Source organism: Phocoena phocoena, chromosome 12 (genome assembly GCF_963924675.1).
Source record: "Phocoena phocoena chromosome 12, mPhoPho1.1, whole genome shotgun sequence".
Taxonomy (NCBI): domain Eukaryota; kingdom Metazoa; phylum Chordata; class Mammalia; order Artiodactyla; family Phocoenidae; genus Phocoena; species Phocoena phocoena.
In genome coordinates this window covers 51,676,156-51,697,696 of record NC_089230.1, presented here as the reverse complement: position 1 = coordinate 51,697,696, position 21,541 = coordinate 51,676,156, and the positions used below count along the sequence as shown (strand labels likewise).

Genomic DNA, 21,541 nt, shown 5'->3' with positions numbered 1-21,541 from the left:
TACTAAGAAATGTGGGTGTGCACATGTGGGTGTGTGGGGAGACAGTCATTTATTAAGTCCCTGTGCATTTCTAAATTGCAATAATTCAGGTCTGCAGTTTCAATAGAAATAATCTGTAAATGACATTTAAAAGCAAATTTACTAAAATTAGATCAGCAACTTGACACTGCTCAGAATCTTGTCATATTAAAAAAGAAAACTGCCCGCTGGGTGCAGGCAAAATTCTGTCATACAGCCACTGAAACTGAAGTCCTTATCTGTATGAAGAAAAGTCATAGACTGTTTCTATTATTTCTGCATTTTAAGGTAGCAAAATGTTAAGCCATTAGATTATTAAATCTGTAACATTCCACAAGGGTTTTAGGACTACCCTGTGTGATTCAATTCATTTTCTAGCTTTCTGGTATGATGTACTGTGTTTGGGTTAGACTGTTTCCTTTCCCCCTTAGGCACTGGCCCCCACAGTCAGGTAGGTAAAAGTATTGTTTTTATATTAAGGACTTTACCTGTTGGGGAGTTTCCTCCAGGTTGGAATCCTGGAGAGCATGCCGCTGGCCTGGAGCAATGTGACCTTCCCAACCAGGGGAGAGAAAAGAGGTGTCTCATCCCGAGGCCAAGGGACCAGCTAGATGTAGGACAGCAGGACCTTCTGAGGGCTCAGAGGGAGAGCTCTGAGTGGACCCTAGGAAGGGATACGGGAGCCCCATTTGAGATGGTCTGTGTCCTTCCAATACCGGGTATCCCCAAGAGAGCCCAAGGCTTGGGCCCACCCTGAGGAACAAGGATGTGTACTGACTGGAGGAGCTGACACTGAGGTGTGGTGAAGTCACCATACAGCTCCCAGAACCCAGGTTTTGTTTTGTACAAATACACACATGGAAAGTAAACAGTTCTTGGTGAGCCCAAAGGGGCCCATCCTTAAATCAAACAAGATATCCACACACACTTCTCCAAGGTAATGTGTTTGCCCCTCCAACAGCATCCTTGCCTAGAGAGGAGAGGGGGCAGTGGGAGGACACAGCTCAAATGAAGACATTGTGAACGTGTTTCCACGTCTCTCTACATTCATATCATCATCATCAACATCATCCAGTGTTCTCGTCTACAGAGTGAGCACAACGTTCTACCGGCACGGCAACGTGGGCCAGGCCGCCCCCTAAGCCCCTTCCTCGGCACCACAGTGGGAGGGAGAAGGTGACTGACCACGGTCAGAAAGACGTCACACTATTCCATCCCCTCCACCGCCATCCAAGAGGCATCCTGACTCTTCCAAAATCCAATGTAAAAGACAAGGTCAGTAAATCCATCTCTATGCCACCTGAAGCTATTAGCCATCACGCATGATCATGGCACTTCTAAAAATTTCATTTATCTGAAACCGTCCTAAAAAACAAAATTCCCAGCAACTGAAGTCATCTTACAGTACTTCATCTCAAATATTTAAAAGATTTTTTTCTAGGTAAAATGGCCTCCACAGAGCCCAATGATTTTCTTAAAAAAGGGTTTCTTTTTAACTTAAAAAAAACTGATAAAAGTGGAAGATGTAAAAGGTGGGAAGAGGACCAAGAGGGTTGCTCGATTCGCATTTCAAATTGTGAGGGGACTGGGAGGACACTGCCAAGGAGAGGGAACCCTGACTCCTGAGGCCTCTCTGCTATCACAGCTTGGCCCTCCCCAGACTCTGGCTGTACCACCAGGAACACAGGACAAAAGTCGTAAGTACAAGAGGCCAAATGCGAGGCTTCTTTCTCGCGGCCGTGGCCGGCGGGGCGGTCACGTGTGCAAATGCAGCAGGCCACTCCCCGCCGACATAAGGTGCGCGGCTGTGGACACGTCGCGGGCTCCGGCAGAACGCTCAGTGCCCGCGGTGCCCCTCACTTCTCCACCTTCTTGGCTTTCTTCAGGATGTCGCATTTCTTCCTGTTGGGGCGGCGGCACCGTTCGTCGATGCTGGGGATACATTCATAGTGCCACACCTCCTCCATCTTCTCCACCGGGTACACGGCCTCCACGTAGTGGCGGATGAGCCTCAGCCGCGTGGGGTCCAGCTGCTTCTTGTTGCACGCCCCGGAGTGGTTGTACTGCAGCCGTAGGTTCTCGGCGGTGAAGAGTTCGGGGAAGAGCCTGACGAGCAGCCGGGCGGCGAAGTTGCCCACAGAGAGGCTCTGCTGCACGATCTCGCGAACCTCCTTGTCTGACAGCAGGTATGGCGAAGGCACCGGGAAGTCGGGCGAGGGCACCACCAGCTCGTCCAGGGGGATCTTGCAGAAGTCCTTGCTGCTCCTTTCGGGGGGCAGTGGGGGCCCCTCAAATTCCTCCCGGAACCGCTCGGGGTTGATTGCATAGCTGGCCAGGTCCCTGCACTCCGGGCCCGGCACATGGACCTTGCGCTGCTGCTGGTAGGAGCGCCTCTGCTCCGTGTCCCGGCGCCGGCAGCGCTCGTCCAGTTTGCCCACGAACTCCAGTGTCCAGACGCGGTCATTCTTGGCCCGCGGGTAGAGCAGCTGCACGTAGTGGCGGATGAGCTTGATGCGGGACGGGTCCAGCTGCTTCTTGCCCAGCGAGCCGCTGCAGTTGTACTGCTTGCGCAGGTTCTCGTGGGTGAAGAGCTCGGGGAACAGGTGCACGAGCAGGCGTGAGGCAAAGTTGCCAATGGACAGGCTGCTTTCGTAGATGCTGCGCAGCTGCTCCTTGCTGAGCAGGCAGTCGGCGCCAGGCACCTCGAAGTCGGGCTGTGGGATCTCCAGCTTGTCGAAGTCGATGGGCACCAGCCAGATCTTCTTGGACCGCCGGCCGGGCCGCTCGCCCTCGAAGCTGTCTTCCACCTTGACCACGGAGATGTCATCGGGAAGGCTGGAAGAGTCGTAGCAGTCGTCCCGCGGGGGCTCGCCCTCGCTGCCCGCGTCCAGCCCCAGGCCCTCCAGCTCGTCGTTGATGCGCTGGGCGCACTGCTGCAGCCAGGCCTCCTCCTCCTGCATGTCGGGGAAGTAGATCTCCGTGTAGTTGCGGATGATCTGCAGCCTCTGTGCGTCCAGCTCCTGCTTGCCTCCGTCCCCGTAGCAGCTGTACTGCTCGCCCAGCTTTCGGTGGTCGAAGAGCTCGGGGAAGAGCCGGTGCAGAAGGAAGACCGCGAACTCCCCTGGCGACGAGGCTTCGTCCAGGAACTCAGTTAGGTCCTGCGTGTCCACCACGTGGTCCGAGGCGATGGTACTGCTCCGGTCCAGGGACAGGGCCTCCTCCTGGTCTTTGTTGTCCAGGAAGTGGCTGGTGTCCACTTGCTCAGCCTCGAAGAAGCCAGCGACCTGGCCGCCGGGCTGGCTGTCCTCCATTTCCCGTTGGGCCCAGAAGCGGCTGAAGAAGTCGTTCAGCTGGGGCAGGCACTCAGCCTGCCACACGGCCGTGTCCTTCACCGATGGGTAGTAGACCTCCACGTAGTTGCGGATGAGCTGCAGGTGCAGCGATTCCAGCTTCCGCTTGGCCGCAAAGCCGCAGGCGCTGCAGCCCCGGGAGAAGTCCACGTCGCTGAAGAGTTCAGGGAAGAGCTGCACCAGCAGGCGGCAGGCCAGGTCGCCGCCCGACAGGCTCTGGTCCACGATCTGCTTGAGCTCGGCTGCCGTGAGCTGGTACTCGGGGGGCGGCTGGAACTTGGCTACCATCTCGGTGGGGCTCACCTGCTTCTTGATGCGGCTCACCTCCAGGGAGAGCAGGTCCACCTTGCTGTGCAGCTGCGACATGTTGGAGGAGAGCGTGTTGAGCATGTAGAACATCTTCTGGATGAGAAAGTAGATGTTGGGGTCACTGTCGGTGGCTGCCGCGGCGCCGCCGCCGTCCCGCTTCTGCGGCTCGTTCAGGAGCCGCAGTGGTGAGGGGCTGTTCCTGGGGTTCGCCTTCTCGAAGAGCTCGAACATGTTAAGCGCGTCTCCGGTGGGAGGGTTCTTCTTCTCCATGATCTTGTGCGAGATGCCGTACAGAGGCTTCTTGTAGGAGGGCGTGGTCACGTCGTTGCTGGGCTCCTCCTCGCCCGGCCACGCGGAGCCCGAGCTCCTGCCCCTGCCTGCCTGCTCCCCGTTGCCCTGGCAGGGCGAGCCGTTCTCCCGGTTCCGCATGCCTGCTAGGAGCGCCTGGAAGACAAGAAGTGCGTTAGCTGAGGGTTCTGGTTTACTACCCTAGACACAAAAGAGGGGCCGAGGTCGATCGCAGGAGCCTGTGAGAAAGTGTTTCCCTTGCCCGGGAATCACTCTACCGGTACGGTACACAACACACCACTAACACAAACCTGCATCCCAGCGCCAAACTTGCTCGCTCTCCCTACTTCCTGAGAGGCTCAGGCTGGACCTCAAAAGCTTCTAATTCCTGTAGGACACAAGCCCTGAACTTCCTGTCTTCAAGGCCTGGCAGGAGAGCAAACACATATCCTGGCAAGGCCGGGCAAGAGTCCACGAGGGAGACCCCGGGCACGGGAAGCGCTCCTGTGGCAGTTCAGCCACCTCACTGCCCTGACTGCTCTCAGACAGGGAGGATTCCTGCCAACGGCAGCTCCGGAAGGCAGCAGTGTGTTGTCCAGTCTGCAGCCTCTAGGAGAGCAGGTGTCTCCACTCTGGACAGCTCCCAAGATGCATGGTGTTGGGCACGGGAGAACTGGGGTCCAGCGGTCCCCAACCTTTTTGGCATCAGGGACGGGTTTCATGGAAGGCAATTTTCCCACGGACAGCGGTGGGCTGGGGGATGGTTCAGGCGGTGATGTGAGTGATGGGGAGCCACGGGGAGCGGCAGATGAAGCTCCGCTTGCTTACCCGCTGCTCACCTCCTGCTGTGCGGCCTGGTTACTAACAGGCAGTCCACGGCCCAGGGGTTGGGGACCCCTGGTCTAGAGAGTGGCAGTCTGTTGTCAACTCTACCACTGCCTGGAGTCACATCTAATCTCAGACTGGAAAAGGCTCAGAACTCGCCCAAGCTCGGGCGACTGTGGATGCTGTGAAGTGATGAGGCCTCCCAGCTTTCTAAGTCTCGGTCTCCTAGCCCTTCTTAGTCCAGCAGCCCTTCTCAACCAGAATTGCAGAAGAGTATTAAGCCCCATGTCCTAAAGCACCCACTGCACGTACTGAATTAACACCTTTCCTATGCATCTAGAAAGGTACTTTCTATGTACTCTCCAGCCTTGCTCAATAGAGGACAGTGAGAGAATTAAGCCCTACCAAAAATGATTTCAGGGATTATCTCCTCAACTCTCCCAAGGTCGGCACACTCTGCAGGTCCACTCCTGATGGACTCCCAGGGCAAGTTCAAAATATTTTTTTTTAAATAAATAAATAAATTTATTTATTTATTTTTGGCTGCATTGGGTCTTTGCTCTGCGTGGGCTTTTCTCTAGTTGCGGTGAGCGGGGGCTACTCTTTGTTGCAGTGCTCGGGCTTCTCATTGCGGTGGCTTCTCTTGTTGCGGAGCACAGGCTCTAGGTGCGTGGGCTTCAGTAGTTGTGGCACGTGGGCTCAGTAGTTGTGGCACATGGGCTTAGTTGCTCCACGGCATGTGGGATCTCCCCAGACCAGGGATCGAACCCATGTCCCCTGCATTGGCAGGTGGATTCTTAACCACTGTACCATGAGGGAAGTCCTGAAGATACCCTTAAAGGCTCCAAAGCTTGAGCCCAAGCTTCATACCAGAAGGCAACTGCCCAGACCATTTGGGATCCCAGAGTCCTCAGCTTTCTTTAGTGGTTTTCCCTACTGCCAGGCCCTGGACGGTTTAAGAGGCTTATTTACATATATATGGACAAGTGATTTTCAACACAGGTTCAAAGGCAATTCAGTAGAAAAAGGAGAATCTTTTCAACAAATGATGCTAGAAAAATTGGATATACGTATGCAAAAAAAAAAAAAGCAAAAATGTTTCATCCTACATATATCATATAAAAAATTAACTAAAAATGGATCATGGATGTAAAACTAAAAACGAACTTAAACTTCTAACACTTCTAAAGAAAGCGTAAGAGCAATCCCTTATGACCTTGTTTTAGGCGAATATTTCTCAGATACAATACCACAAGCATGATCCATAAGAGAACAAACTGATAAACTGGACTTCATCAAAATTTAAAACTTCTTTAAAAGATGAAAAACAAGCCCAGACTGGAAGAGAACACAGGCAAATCATTTATCTGATAAAGGACTTGAATCCAGATTACATAAAGAACACTCAAACTCAATATGACATACAACCCAATTAATGGCTTCAATAGTCACTTTGGAGAAGCCATATAAATGGCAAAAAAGCACATAAAAAGATGCTTAGTGGGACTTCCATGGTGGTCCAGTGATTGAGACTCCACACTTCTACTGCAGGGGGCACGGGTTCGATCCCTGTTTGGGGAACTAAGATCCCACATGTTCCACAGTGCGGCCAAAAAATTAATTAATTAAAAAAAAAGGATGCTTCGTGATCTGCATATTAAAACCACACCGTGATACCACATCACCCCCACTAGGATGGGTGTAATCAAAAAGGCAGACAGTACTGAATGACGGAGATGATGTGAAGGAACTGGAACTCTCGCATGCTGCTGGGGTGGATATAAAATGGTATAACCACTGTAGAAAACAATTGGTGTTCTTTTAAGAAGTTATATATGGGGCCATATGATCCAGGTATTCCATTCCTAGGTATCCATTTACCAAGCAAAATGAACGCACGTGATCATACGAAGACTTACATGCAGATGTTCATGGCAGCCCTGTTTGTAAATAGCCCCAAACTGGAAACAACCCAAGTTTTAAACAAGTATATAGATTGCTGTGTTATACAGCAGAATGCTACTCAGTAATAAACTGATAAACATGATGAATCTCAAAATAATTAAGCTGAGTGAAAGAAGCCAGTCAAACGAAAGAGGCCTGTGGGATTCCATTCACATAAAATTCTAGAAAATGCCAACTCATCTTTAGTGACAGAAAGCAGATTAGTCGTTACCTGGGGATGGGGGGAGGATGCAAAAGGGCACAAGGAGACGTTCATGGTAGCAGGTGATGGATATGTTTCTCATCTTGATTGTAGCATAGTTTCATTGGTATACACGTCAAAACTTACCAAATGGTATGCCTTAAGTATGTGTCGTTTATATATTTCAGTCATAAATTTGTTTTTGACAAATGTTGAATTTGACCCCAAAACATACTGGAATATATTTCTGAGGGTCTAATTAAGCAGAACAACTAATTGATGAGCACCTGTGGGTGTTAGGGGAGCAGGCAGGGTTGAAGCACAAAGCATGTGCTTCCACAGACATGCGCATGCCTCAGGCAACTAGAAAATGGACAAGGACAAAGTGCATCCTTAGGATGCTCCCCCACCTGGGGAAGAATATGGTTGGCACAACCTGGCCCGGCCCAGCGCTTCTGAAAGTCTAATATCCATATGAACAGCCTGGGGTCTAGTTAGAATACAGATTCTGATTCAAGGCTTTGCATTTCTAACGAGCCGTTGGACCTCTCTGGGTGGCCAGGGCCAGGTGGTCTGCCCTCAGTTTATCTCATCCAGGCAGATTCCGTGTCATTTGTAAGCATTCAGATAACTAATGCCAGCACAACACAGTACATGAGGTGCTTTTCTCTTGCAGCCTAAAAAAATGTAGGGAAGAGACACTCTCAGGGGGTCTGCCGTTACGGCAGGTGAGCGATACAAAGGCCTGAGGTGGAAAGAGGCAGTGAGGCCACATAAGCATGTGAAACTCTAACCCTTCTGAACCTCCCACATGTTATCGTTTATTTAGATGGACGAATTATTACTCCCTGGACCCTCTCTTTTAAAAAATGGAATCATCAGACTCATATTAGACAAAGGTTAATTTTTCTGTTGCATCTCTGTTGACAACAACCATGCAGAAGAACAGCTACTTTACTCTCTCAGGACCCTGAAAATAAAGGAATTCTTTCAAGTGTTTCAATTATCCCACCGAGGTAGGCAATACTTCCTTCAGGGTTTGTCTAAACTGATGATGGGGGCTTCCCTGGTGGTGCAGTGGTTAAAGAACCTGCCTGCCAACGCAGGGGAAAACGGGTTCGAGCCCTGGTCTGGGAAGATCCCACATGGTGCAGAGCAACTAAGCCCGGTGAGCCACACCTACTGAGCCTGCGCTCTAGAGCCCCCCAGCCACAACTACTGAAGCCCGCATGCCACAACTACTGAAGCCTGTGCACCTAGAGCCCGTGCTCCGCAACAAGAGAAGCCACCGCAATGAGAAGCCCGTGCACCGCAATCAAGAGTAGCCCATGCTAGCTGCAACTAGAGAAAGCCCACGAGCAGCAACGAAGACCCAATGAAGCCAAAAATAAATAAATAAATAAATAAAATTTATAAACTGATGGTGGGTCAGAGGCCCCTGGCCCTCCTACCCCACCCCACAACCCCGCCAAAAAACTTCCCAAGAGCAGAGGACCAGGGGCCTCCTGGGCTGGGGCGAGCCTGCCACCTGCCCCTCTCCCTCATGGGGTCTCCTCCCTGAGCTATCCCCAACCTCATCACACTGCAAAATGGTTACATGATGGGGCCACGTCCTTCCTGAGTCCTTCCCTAGTGTCCTGCAAAGTGCCTGGGACAGAGAAGAGCTCACTGAATGTTTGTTAAGCAGGGTAAAGTGTCTACCGCCCTCAAATATGTGCTTAAGAAAAAGAACCTGTGCAGAGAGGCCACTAGCTTAATGAACATGAGTGTAGGGAGGTATAAAGGAGTGGATAGGTCCTCTGCATGACCTTTCATGCTTCAGCTTTCTGTGTGTAACTCGGGGATATATCATGGTACCTGTCTCTGGGTACCAGGGTAGCTATGATGACCTAATGAGATAATGTATATGAAGCACTGAGCCTGTGTCTGAATCAGTAAGTGCTTAATAAATATGTACTGTTTTAGTATGATTATTATTAAACAACGCTCTTCCCAAGCTGCAGCAGTGACAATACTATGGGCCTTTTATTGAACTAGTTGTAAAGATTACTCTCAACCAGTAAATAAGAGAAGAACTTGCCTGCAGTGCAGCAGGGTAAGTCACTCACGGAAGGCATTCTTAGAGGTCTGTTTGCTCTAAAGACTGGGGCTGGGAGGAGTACAGGAAGGACAGCTGAGCTCAAGGTGGGGTTTCAAGCTCTTTTCAGTTCTGTAGTACTGCTACCTGGCAGAAAGCAGAGGATAATTTTAAAAAGGAAGGAAGAGGGACTTCCCTGGTGGTCCAGTGGTTAAGAATCTGCCTTCCCCAAGAAGCACACGAAAAGCTGCTCAACGTCACTAATCCTTAGAGAAATGCAAATCAAAACTGCAGTGAGGTATCACCTCACACCAGTGAGAACGGGCATCATCAGAAAATCTACAAACAACAAATGCTGGAGAGGGTGTGGAGAAAAGGGAACCCTCTTGCACTGTTGGTGGGAATGTAAATTGATACAGCCACTATGGAGAACAGTATGGAGGTTCCTTACAAAACTAAAAATAGAATTACCATATGACCCAGCAATCCCACGGCTGGGCATATACCCTGAGAAAACCATAGTTCAAAAAGACACATGCATCCCAATGTTCATTGCAGCACTATTTACAATAGCCAGGTCATGGAAGCAACCTAAATGCCCATCGACAGACGAATGGATAAAGAAGATGTGGCACAGATATGCAATGGAATATTACTCAGCCGTAAAAAGGAACGAAATTGGGTCATTTGTAGAAACATGGATGGATCTAGAGAGTGTCATACAGAGTGAAGTAAGTCAGAAAGAGAAAAACAAATATCGTATATTAATGCATATATGTGGAACCTAGAAAAATGGTACAGATGAACTGGTTTGCAGGGCAGAAATAGAGACACAGATGTAGAGAACAAACCTATGGACACCAAGGGGCGAAAGTGGCTGGTGGTGGTGGTGGTGGTGGGATGAATTGGGATATTGGGATTGACATATATACACTAATATGTATAAAATGGATAACTAATAAGAACCTGCTGTATAAAAAATAAATAAAATAAAATTCAAAAAAAAATTTACAGAAAAAACCAAATCCGCCTTCCAATCCAGGGGATGCGGGTTTGATCCCTGGTTGGGGAATTAAGATCCCGCATGCCGCAGGGCAACTGAGCCCTCGTGCCACAACTAGAGAGCCTGCGCACCACAACAAAGATCCTGAGTGCTGCAACTAAGACCTGACGCAGCCAAAAATAAGTAAATAAAATAAATATTTAAAAAAAGAAAACTTAAAAAAAATTAAAATAAATAAAAAGGAAGAAAGAAAGGAAAGAAAGAAACCACATACACATACATCAGAAACTTGGAGAAAGAAAGGGATGGAGATGGTTGAAAATCTTTACTCCTGACACAGTGTATTTAGAACTGTGCGTTGTCACATGACCCATTACTAAATGATGACATTGATTTGATGGGTCAAGACCAGCATAAAAGAGGGAGGGGATGGGCTTCCCTGGTGGCGCAGTGGTGGAGAGTCCGCCTGCCGATGCAGGGGACATGGGTTCGTGCCCCGGTCCGGGAAGATCCCACGTGCCGCGGAGCGGCTGGGCCCATGAGCCATGGCTGTTGAGCCTGCGCGTCCGGAGCCTGTGCTCCGCAACGGGAGAGGCCACAGCGGTGAGAGGCCCGCGTACCGCAAAAAAAAAAAAAAAAAAAAAAAAAAAAAAAAAAAAAAAAAAGAGGGAGGGGAGAATTCCTTGGCAGTCCAGTGGTTAGGGCTCCATGCTTCTACTGCAGGGGGCACGGGTTCAATCCCTGGTCAGGGAACCAAGATCCTGCATGCCGCGTAGTACAGCCAAAAAAACAAAAACAAAGAAAGAAAGAGGGAGGAAGTATGAAAGAGAGACAGGAAGGAAAGAAAAAAAGAACAGAATAGAAAATGTCAGAGGGCATTGCACACAGTAAGTAAATTCAAGAAGTTTTGTTCTACTGCTCTGTGTCTATGTATTTACATACAAATCCATATATGTGGACCAGATGGCTCTATAAGGTGAATTTACAACTGTGGATCACTGTTGAAAAGCACTGCCCTAATAAATTCAAATTGTCTGACTTGCTAATTCCTATAGACTGTAAATTAGATTTTTAGCAATTTACTCACCATTAAATTTTTTCTTTTTTTTTACTTTTATTTGCATTTATTTTTTGCAGCATTTATTCCCAGGCCATACGTTTTTGTTTCTTCAGTTTCTTCTGGAATATCTTTTTCTTCTGGTCAACCTCCTCTTCTGGTTTAGGAGCCATCTGTTCTTTTTCAGTAAGGATCATCTCAATGTGGAAGGGAGAGCTCATGTATGGGTCGATCCCACCATGAACTCTGTAAGTCCTGCACCGCATCTTGGGGGCTTTGTTCACCTGGATGTGCTCAATGACCAGAGAACCTACATCTAAGCCCTTAAGTTCAGCGTTACTCTCTGCGTTTTTGAGCGTGTGCAGTGAAAATTCAGCACTCTTTTTGGGCCACCGACCCTGCGTCCAGCCCCACTGTTTGGCCTGGGCACACCTACCAACTCCACCATTGTAACAACGGAATGGCACACACTGCTCCTTTAAAGTGACATCCTTCAGATACTTGGTGGCTTTCCGACATGCGTACTCTCAGTGGCCTGGGCAGTTTCACGTGTGTTCTTAAAGTGAACACGAAGATTTCAACCTCTCGATTTGCATGATTTTGTGGGGTTTTCTGGGTCAAGTGAATAGTGAACCATTTTTAGAGGTCACCTCAAGCTGCTTACCGGAAAAGGAAAAAGCACTCACCATTAAATTTTATTACACCAAAATAATTTTGGAGGTCCCATGGATCATAAGATTTCCGTGAGGTTTTACCAATATAGAGTAATTTGAGTGTGTGATGTCAATCATTAAAAATATCTATATAATTACATTACAACTGATTTTGGAAAGGGGCAAAGGCTTTGTAACAAGCAGTTCCACTAATAGATTTAAATAAGATTCCATGCAGAGAAAGATCACCAGAAACTCACATGCCATGTAATAAGAGTACACGTTCTAGGGGGGATCTGCCCTTATTAACACTCAGAGTAGAAAATAAGCACAGGGACAAGTTTCTGGGTGAACTATCTGAACAAAACAAACAGAAGTCGTTTGACTCCAGCACATTCCTACAGTGAGCGAAGAGCAGTGTGTCAGAACTGGAGACCCTCCATAACTCTCAATAGTCAGCGTCATTAATAAAAACATTTCAGTTTCTACCAAGCATGTTAGAAACACTGCCATCAATACAAACATTTTTGGCTAAGTTACTTGAATAAAAAATTAAGTTACAGTCCCAGCAGAGGGCAACATTCCTCACTGCCAGAGACCTTGGATACACAATTCAACACAAAGCATGACACACGCACCAAAGAGAAGGTTCTTAGATATCCCCACACTGGTGTCCTGTCAACTCAGTGCTCCAATTAATTCCACAAATGCTGCCAAGGCACGAGGGGCTGGCTGCATTTGCTGCTGCTGATAAAATCTCTGCTCAGCTGTCTAGGAGTATCAAGAAATCTTTCAATCTGTGCTACTTGGCACTGGTGTCTGGCTGACTCCGTTCCCAATTCTCCGAGGCTCATCTTCCAACCACATGTGAACTCTGCCGCACAGCTCAGGCTCTGCAGTGCCAGCATCTCTCCTGGATCCGATCCGTGCATTGCATTCTATCACTAGCACCCTTAGACTCAAGCGGGAATGCCCAATCTCTTGGCTGGAGAGTCTGACTGATCAAAAACAGGTTGATGTAAGGTTACGGATGTGTCCATGCCCAGTGACATCCCGGGGACTGGGTCACCATGGAGATGCTCCAAGTCCTGAGTCTTCCTCAAGACTCCAAATCCAAGAGCAGTCACTGAATTCAGTTCAACGAATGATGAGTGGCTAAGTGGTGCCCAGTCAGCTAAGTGGAACACCAAGAAAGCAGCATGCCTTCAGAGGAGCAGGGAGCTGAGAATTAATGTGGCATCAAGGGCAGACCATGAAAAAGGGCTCCTAGGGGGCTGGCATCACCACCCACCTCCAAATAATCGAGACGGGGGGATGCTTTTCATTTTTAACAGAATGTTTATCTCCATCATCATCATCATCAAATGACCAGATGTAGTTAGCAATAAGGAATGGAAGAGCTTTCTACCACAGAGTCAGTAAACAAACATTACTGAGTGCCCAGCATCCGTCAGGCACGGTGCAAGGCCCTGGGGACACAGGGAACAAGCCTGTCTCTGCCCTCATGGCTTTTATCCTTTGGGTTATCCTTTATACTGCTGACACTGTGTGGTGAGGATGGAGAATGTGTTATCATGCCTGAAAAAATAAGAATCTGGGGAGATAAAGCAACTTATAGGAAGGGAGAAGAGAAAGACCACAGGGATGGCAAACTATCAGGGCAGGGCATCCTCAGAGGCTCCTCACAGCGTATCCTACAAATACCCCACAGTGCTCAGGGCCACCAGTGCTTTAAGTGCACAGTTCCAAATCAAGCAGGCTTGGTAGTGCTAGCTTCTCTGAGCCTCATGAAAATGGGAATGGCCACAGTACCTATCTGCTAGGGCTGCTGTGGAAATGACTACGAATCTCCAGCTGGGACACCTAGGAGGTGTTCAGTACATTTGCACTGAGCGAATGAGATGGCAGTTCCATTCTCCAATTGAAAACCAAACTGCAATGACACTTTAGGATTAAAAACAAACGTAGAAACAAAGAACCCCAGGAGAACAAGGCTAACTTCTGCCTGGCCCAGGGCTCTTGAATATCACCCCCAGTTCCATGAACAAAAAGATGATTAGCAATAAAAACGCTGGCTACTCACCTCCCACATCTGCTGTATTTGGCTATCATGCCTCTCCCAGCAGAGACGCCAAATATGTCTTTAGGCAGCCTTTTGTTAGATTTTTTGAGGGAGGTTTTATTTTTCTTCTAAGCATTGTAATAAATGTCACTCATAAACAGGCCATCAGCACCGATGGGAGTTTGAATGTGACAGACCTTAGGCATCAGGGCTACCACTCAAATCCTCCCTCCTCGCCCTCATCCCCCTTCCTTGGGGTCAAAGGAGAAGATGGAAGGTGCTCAGAATCAAGGGCACTCAGGCCGGGGGCGTCCAGGAGGGCATCAGGTGGCCTCTCTTGGCCATTCCATGCCATTTTCCTTCTGATAAACATGGAGGGAGGTGGCTGAATACTGACCGTAAGGGGTGGTAGTTGGAGATGGGGGTTGGGGAGCAGTAAATAAACATTTTTGAAGGCTGATGTAGGGCAGGCCCCGTGCTGGGCTCCTTCCAGGGGTTGTCTCAATCCACACAAGGAACCAATGAGGAAGCAGTGTCACCACTCATCACCGTGGAGGGACCTGAGTTTGGGAGGTCACAGAATTGGCCAAAGGCTCCATGGTGAACTCCCCCTTATCCGACTCCAGTCTCCATTCATTCTGGAACTGACCATTCCTATGGGCTGGATCAGAGAAGGTGGGGCTCACCTCCTGGATACGGAGCGGGGAGCTGAGAGCTGAGTGTTCCCAGTCACTCCTGCCACCTCACACCAGGATCAAGGCTGCCCCACTGGTATCCTGGCACTTGACTTTAACTTATATGTCTGAGCTGGCTCTTCTCTCTGGGGGAGATATTCTCTCATCACTGTTATACGGATTAAATGAAACAAGACAAGGAGTGGGGTTATTTGTCAGGTAGGGAGTCAACAGCTGTTAACGTACATCCTTTCCACTTTTTTGGATTATTGCTTGATTCAGCCTCCGTTCCTCCGTCTTACCCTGTGATGAAAGTGCTTAAGACAGTCGTATATACTCCCTGCTTCCGCTCTCCCACTTCCTCCTTCCCCACCACACATGTAAGACGGATCAGAGAAAACCCAGGGAGAGAAGGATAAAGGGCTATCCACTCTAAATTAGGACTAGTACCATTCTGAAAAATCAACACATGCTATAATTTCATAAAACCAATGGATTGTTCGAAAGCCCCCAGGGCTCTGAGGCTACTGATTTACTGACATATCACCTTGTACAAACTTTTAAAAGGAAGCACTGCCTTGACTTCACACGTCACCATTCTACAAGGAGCTCAAGAATTTCAAAAGGTTTATACTTACATATACATATACTTTTTACAGAACAGGAAGGGGAGCAGGGCTATCAACCTCACATTATCTACACTAAGGGAAATGAACAAAGCTAACAGCACTCCCAAAATAAAACCCAGGACTTAAAGTCTTTTCTACTCCAAAATCTAATGGGTTACAGCTGCCTGCTGTATCCAATCCACTGAAAAGTAAACATAGGGGACTTCCCTGGTGGCGCAGTGGCTGGGAGTCCGCCTGCCAATGAAGGGAACACAGGTGGGATCCTGGTCCGGGAGGATCCCACATGCCGTGGAGCGGCTGAGCCCGTGCGCCACAACTACTGAAGCCCATGCTCTGCAGCAGGGGAGGCCACCGCAATGAGAGGCCTGCACACCATGATGAGGGGCGGATCCCACTCACCACAACTGGAGAGGGCCTACGTGCAGCAACAAAGAACCAATGCAGCCAAAAATAAATAAATTAAAAAAAAAAAAAAGTAGGGCTTCCCTGGTGGCGCAGTGGTTGAGAGTTCGCCTGCCGATGCAGGAGACGCGGGTTCGTGCCCCGGTCCGGGAGGATCCCACATGCCGCAGAGCGGCTAGGCCCGTGAGCCATGTCTGCTGAGCCTGTGAGTCTGGAGGCTGTGCTCCACAAAGGGAGAGGCCACAACAGTGAGAGGCCCACGTACCGCAAAAAAAAAAGAAAAAAAAGTAAACATAGATGACCAATTAGAATATGTAAATTGGACAAGTCATATTAGAAATATTCAAATATATATTGGTTCCCTTTTCTCCAAACATGTCAGGATTCCTGCATGCTGCTGAAGCTCCGGCCAGACAAAGCTTATTGCCTCACCAGATCTAGAAGAGCATCTGCAACCTTCAAATCATTTCTGTGATGCTCAGGGAAATCCTTCCACTGTGAACCTCAACGGACCTTTCCCCAATGCAGGACTTTCCTGACTTGCTTCATACACTGAAGGATTCTACTAAAATACAAATCATAAGAACCTTCTCCTTCCCCTTCTATCCCCAGAAGATGAAGATGCTCCCTTCTCTATGATGCCAATAAAATGTGTTGGACGAAAGGATGAAGAGTGACACCATTTGTGCAATGAGGCAATGGGGCCAACCTGGGCTGTCCACAAAGGCCACAAACCAGCCTACATGTGATCAGAATTCCTTCTTGATGCAAGAGCTGGCTGTTCCTTGCTGTGGTGAATTGTTTATAAAAATGGCCATCATAGTTCCCCTGTCCTTGTGTGAAATCTCTTTGCAACGTGACTTTGTTGCTCCCACCATCGGGAGGTGGTGTCTAGTTTTCCACCCCTTGATCTAGATTTGGCCACATGACTGGCTTTGACTGGTGGCCCATGAGCAAATGTGTCGCAAGCAGAGGCATCAAAAGTGTTTGCTCCCCAGAGTCTGCCCTCCTCGCTCCTCCTTGGAAATCTTCCATGCATGAGAGTAAGCCTGGACTAGCCTCCTCCTCGTAGGGGGTGAGGAAGTGCATAAAGGGAAGCTGGAGTCACCCCACCAGCCCAGGTGAGGCCCGGATACGGGAGTGAGGTCCTCCCTTACCATCTGGCCCCAGCCACATCAGGCCAAACCAGAGCAAGCACCAGCTGACTCACAGAACTGAATGAAACAGTGGTTACTTTAAGGCGGCTAAGTTTTGGGATGGTTTGTCACAGCAAAGGTGAACCAATACACTCAACTTTGTGCTCCATTTCTTGAACTCAAGCTTTACTTGTAAACGTGAAAGAGTGTGCAGAATTGATCATAAGCAGAATTTAACGTGACACACAGAAGACGTTTCCTGGAGTTCCTTCAGGGGCATACCATAGTGCTTCTCAAACTCCTCAACCCTTTCAGAAAAACCTCGAGGAGCCTAACCCTTAGAATCACTCACAGGAGGGCACGAGGTTTATGGATATGGATACGGATGGTCCCTGTGGCGCTATATGTAATGACATAAAAGTTCCTATATACCAATCGTTAGGGAAAAGGATAATAAATTATGGTTTACAAATAAAGCATTTTTTAAAAAGCAGATGGGTAAAGGTTTTTCAAACAAGCTATTGGACTAACCATCTTGTAGCTTCACTGGCCACAGCAGGCATCTCTCCAGTCAGGAATCTGAGTTTTCATCTACAATCAACTTATTGCACTGGAAACTGCTGTCCACACATGAAACTCTCCCTAGAGTCCCGAGGTATGCAGCAAGTGGCTGGTTTAGGCAGCCAGGGTCGAGGGTGGGGTATTTTTCATTAATCCTTCATAAAAAAATGATCATACCGGTATAAGAAAATTCAACTTTTTTCTGGGTATTATGGATTTTCTAAAATGTATTGCTGGAGTACTCATGATAGCCAAAAAGTGGAAACAACCCAAATGTCCGTCAACTGATGAATGGTAAACAAAATGTGATATATTCACACCAGGAAATATTATTTGGCCATAAAAAGGAATGAAGAACTGATAACATGCTTCAGCAAGGATGAACTTTAAAAACATTAGGCTAAGTAAAAGAAGCCAGATACAAAAAGCCACATAGTCTATGATTCCATTTATATGAAATGTCCAGAATAGGCAAATCCATAGAGACAGAAAGTAGATGAGTGGTTGCCAAGAGCTACAGGAGCGGTGGATGGGGAGTGACTGCTTAACTGGGTACAAGATTTCTTTGCGGGGTGATGAAAATGTGCTAAAATTTATCATAGTAATGGTTGTACAACTCTCCGAATCTACTAAAAACCACTGACTTGAACAATGTAAACTGGTGAATTGTATAGTATGTGAATTATATCTCAATAGAGCTGTTTGGAAAAAAATTCCAAATAAATAAATAAATGAATGTATCCCTCAGTGTTCCATGATGTGGCATGCAGATCAGTCCTCCTTATAATGTAATATTAACTTGCATATTGAAATCCTGGTGAAAATCTTAATCTCATCACTTTACTAAATCTCTAAAACCTATCAATTCCCAATTTATTTAGATCTGGCGTAGCATCTAATAGAGGAGAATTAAAACCAACCAGTAACAACCCAGAGTCCCAGGCTGATACCCCGTGCTGTCCTGGCTAATGATGATGAACTCTGAAACGTGGGCTCTATTGAACAGACATGCAGAAGCTGAAATGCCTATCTGGGTCCCTCATAGCGCATGCGCGCATGTGTGTGTGTCTGAGTGGTGAGTAGCTGCGTTAGAGAGCTTGGGAAAACGTTCTTCTAAGAGTTTAAGGTGTGATCTGTCCGTCTGTGGAGAGGCTCTGTGGAACACGCATTCCGAGCCAGACACCTCATCTCCCAAACTCCCCTCTCTCCTCCGTCTTAACTGTTTTGTGTACCTGTCTTGTCTCCCATCTGGACTCCAGGCTACTAGAGGGGACCACTATGTCCAGTTCCATTTTCTCTCTCTCAGAACTTAACAAAGTTCAATATAATCAGCAGGTGAGTAAGAAATAAAGCAGGGCTTCCCTGGTGGCGCAGTGGTTGAGAGTCCGCCTGCTGATACAGGGGACACGGGTTCGTGCCCTGGTCCGGGAAGATCCCACATGCCGCGGAGCGGCTGGGCCCGTAAGCCATGGCCGCTGGGCCTGCACATCCGGAGCCTGTGCTCCACAACGGGAGAGGCCACAACAGTGAGAGGCCCGTGAGAGGCCCGCGTGCCGCAAAAAAAAAAAAAAAGAAAGCAAATTCATAAAATAGGTAGGTTAGGGGTCATAGGCATGTTATAAAATAATTGGTCTTTTTACAAAAAGATTCATTGAATAAGCTCCCCCAATAGATACAAAAGATGGATCTGATTTAGGAAAAGACCCGCTAAGCCTCACCTTCTCCAGGAATCTAGGTAAGGTGTACGCTATGTGAAACGTGGTAGGCTTTCACTAACAGTCCTTGCTATCAACAAGTTCCTGCTTTCCCTGTGAGCCCTCACCTCGGGAATCAGCCGCCGCCTCTTCACGCTTGGGACGGAGTCCGGCGGGCCCTCGCCGCCCGGCTGCTTTCTCTTGCTGGAGTCCTGGAGGCCAGTGAAGACGCTGTCCAGAGCGTGCTTCTCGGAGGACCTGGAATTCACTGAGCAGTCCAGGGCAGCATCTTCGGCCTCTGTCTCCACTTTCACAGTGTTATTTTTCAGAACTGTGGCAGAGAAGAAATAGGGCTCAGCGGGGAGACCACCTGGCGGCGCTGGGATTAGCAGGGTCCCCTGAGCAGCAGGTTGTATGCGGCCACCCTTTGATACTGTCACTCAGATAACAATATCTGAGTAACAGATCACAATAAAACTGGCTTTCCAATCAAGCAATCTGTATCTCACCACACTAGTGCTATCCAATGATACCATGTTCCAAGCACATTTTGTTCAAAACAGGTTTTAAAGTCTTTTCTCAGGGGAGGGAGAGGAGATGGAAGGAGAGAAACTACTCTTTTAAATGATGCTTTTAAAAAAGGTAACTCTGGAAAGATACATAAAATACCACACGTGTGAATGGAGAAGGATGGGAATCAGGGGTGAGAGGAGACGTTTCTTGATTTTTCATCATGTACCTTTTAACATTTTTGAACCACGTAAACGTATCTAAAAAAGTATTCAGTTAAAATATTTTTTAAAAAGAGGCTTTTCTTTTTTTACCTTCTTCTACATCTTCACTGAATTCAGTTGCATTCATCTTCTATTCCACTAAATGAAAAGACAAAGACAAAGTCTTGATTTATTGTTCGTTTTTTAAAATTTTACCCACCCATAAGAAATTCCCTTACCCTCCCAACCCTGGCTCCCGGTAATAGGAGGTTAAGCCAATGCGGCTCTGCAACATCAAGGAAAACTTCGTCCTCTTGTTTGCAGTTGCTCAGAAACAGCCAGGCCTCCTGTATGCCTGCTGGGAGTGCTTCTCCAAGACTTTATGTGGGCAGAATGCATCTTAAAGCATCAACGGAGACCCACTTACAGAAAGAAAGGAACATTATTTGAGAAAATCAAGTCTTACAAAAGACCTCAGTTTGGATGATCTGTTAGTCCCTGCCTTAAACATTCTAGCCACAAAATGAAAAGGTTGACAAAGGTCCACAGGAGGCTGTGGACCCCGAGGACCCGGTGAACCTGAGCTAAGGTCTCAGGTGGTCCAAAAAGACCTGTGCTGTCCATGACGGTAGCCACTAGTCACACATGGCTCCCGAGCACTTGGAATGTGGCCAGTGCAGGTGGAGACATGCTGTAAGTGTAAGATACATGCTGGATTCAAAGACTCAGCACAGTAAAAAGAATGTGAAATATCTCATTAATAATCTACTGATTACATGTTAAAATGATAATATTTCAGATCTGTTGGGCAAAATAAAATACTAAAATTAATTTCACCTTTTTTTAATGTGGCTGCTAGAGAAGTTAAAATTACATATGTGGCTTTTGCATTATATTTTTATTGGATGGTGCTGTCTTGCCCTTCCTTCAGAAGCAATGAAGAGAAAGAGGCACTGTGGGTTCTTAAAGCTCCTGAGCCATACGATCTTGTCCAAACCACTCTTTTTATTGATGAGGGAACGTGGCAGGAGGCAGTGGCGGCGCCCTGTATGGGCTGCAGGGTCTGGGGCAGAGCCAGCCCCCGACTCTCGCTGCCCCAGCCGAAATGCAGTGGACACCATGGTTAAAAGCACCATTACGTCTTGGAGATTCCCCAGATTACATAACAGCATGTCCGTAACTAGGATAAAGTATAAATGAGGCAGTAACATGGCAGAAGAACACACATGACAGCCTCTAGTGTTGGCATTGAGGAGCTGTGGTTCCCACCGCTGGCGAAGCAGCCCGCAAACCCTGAGTGCCCATTCCAGTTACGGGTCAGAGGGGGCAGGCTCTGGGGTATCTTTATGGAATTTCTATAAGAAGGAAGGATGCCATCCACAAAGTTCAGTAAACCATTCATGGAGCGGCTGTGGAATGGTGTGTGGTCCCGTTTTAGACGGATGGATGGAGAGAGAGTAAGACTATGTCTAGGTGATCTGTGCACAGGATCATAACTTCAAAACTCACTAATAGGAGGGAGGGAGATGCAAGAGGGAAGAGATATGGGGACATATGTATAACTGATTCACTTTGTTATAAAGCAGAAACTGACACACCACTGTAAAGCAATTATACTCTAATAAAGATGTTAAAAAAACTAATACAGCAACACATATAATGCTACGACGTATGGAAAAAAAAACCTCACTAATACAGCAACACTCATATAGTAGTGCTACAACGTATGGCACCATTCTCAGTCGTCACAGTTACTTCATGACAGGCACAATTGTTTTCATCCCTGTATTACTAATTTTCAAAGGATTGAATAAGAAATTTTAAGATTTATTTGAAACTGAAATTAATTCCTACTTACTAAACTATCTCCTGTCTGAAAAACATAACATGTAGGTGAGACTGAGTGAAAATAAACATAAGTCAACTTCAAGGGGCCAAGAACTA

At 47.6% G+C, this 21,541-nt stretch overlaps 1 protein-coding gene across 1 annotated transcript; it reads right to left on the bottom strand.

Moving 5' to 3' along the window:
• Positions 1-1,644: 1,644 nt before the first annotated feature.
• BEND3 (BEN domain containing 3) lies at positions 1,645-19,745 on the bottom strand. The gene is made up of 3 exons (XM_065889138.1): positions 19,709-19,745; positions 19,013-19,215; positions 1,645-4,121 (listed from the first exon to the last, which is right to left on the bottom strand). The coding sequence occupies exons 1-3, from the start codon at positions 19,743-19,745 to the stop codon at positions 1,875-1,877; spliced, it is 2,487 nt and encodes an 828-aa protein (XP_065745210.1). The 3' UTR covers positions 1,645-1,874.
• Between the last annotated feature and the right edge of the window lie 1,796 nt (positions 19,746-21,541).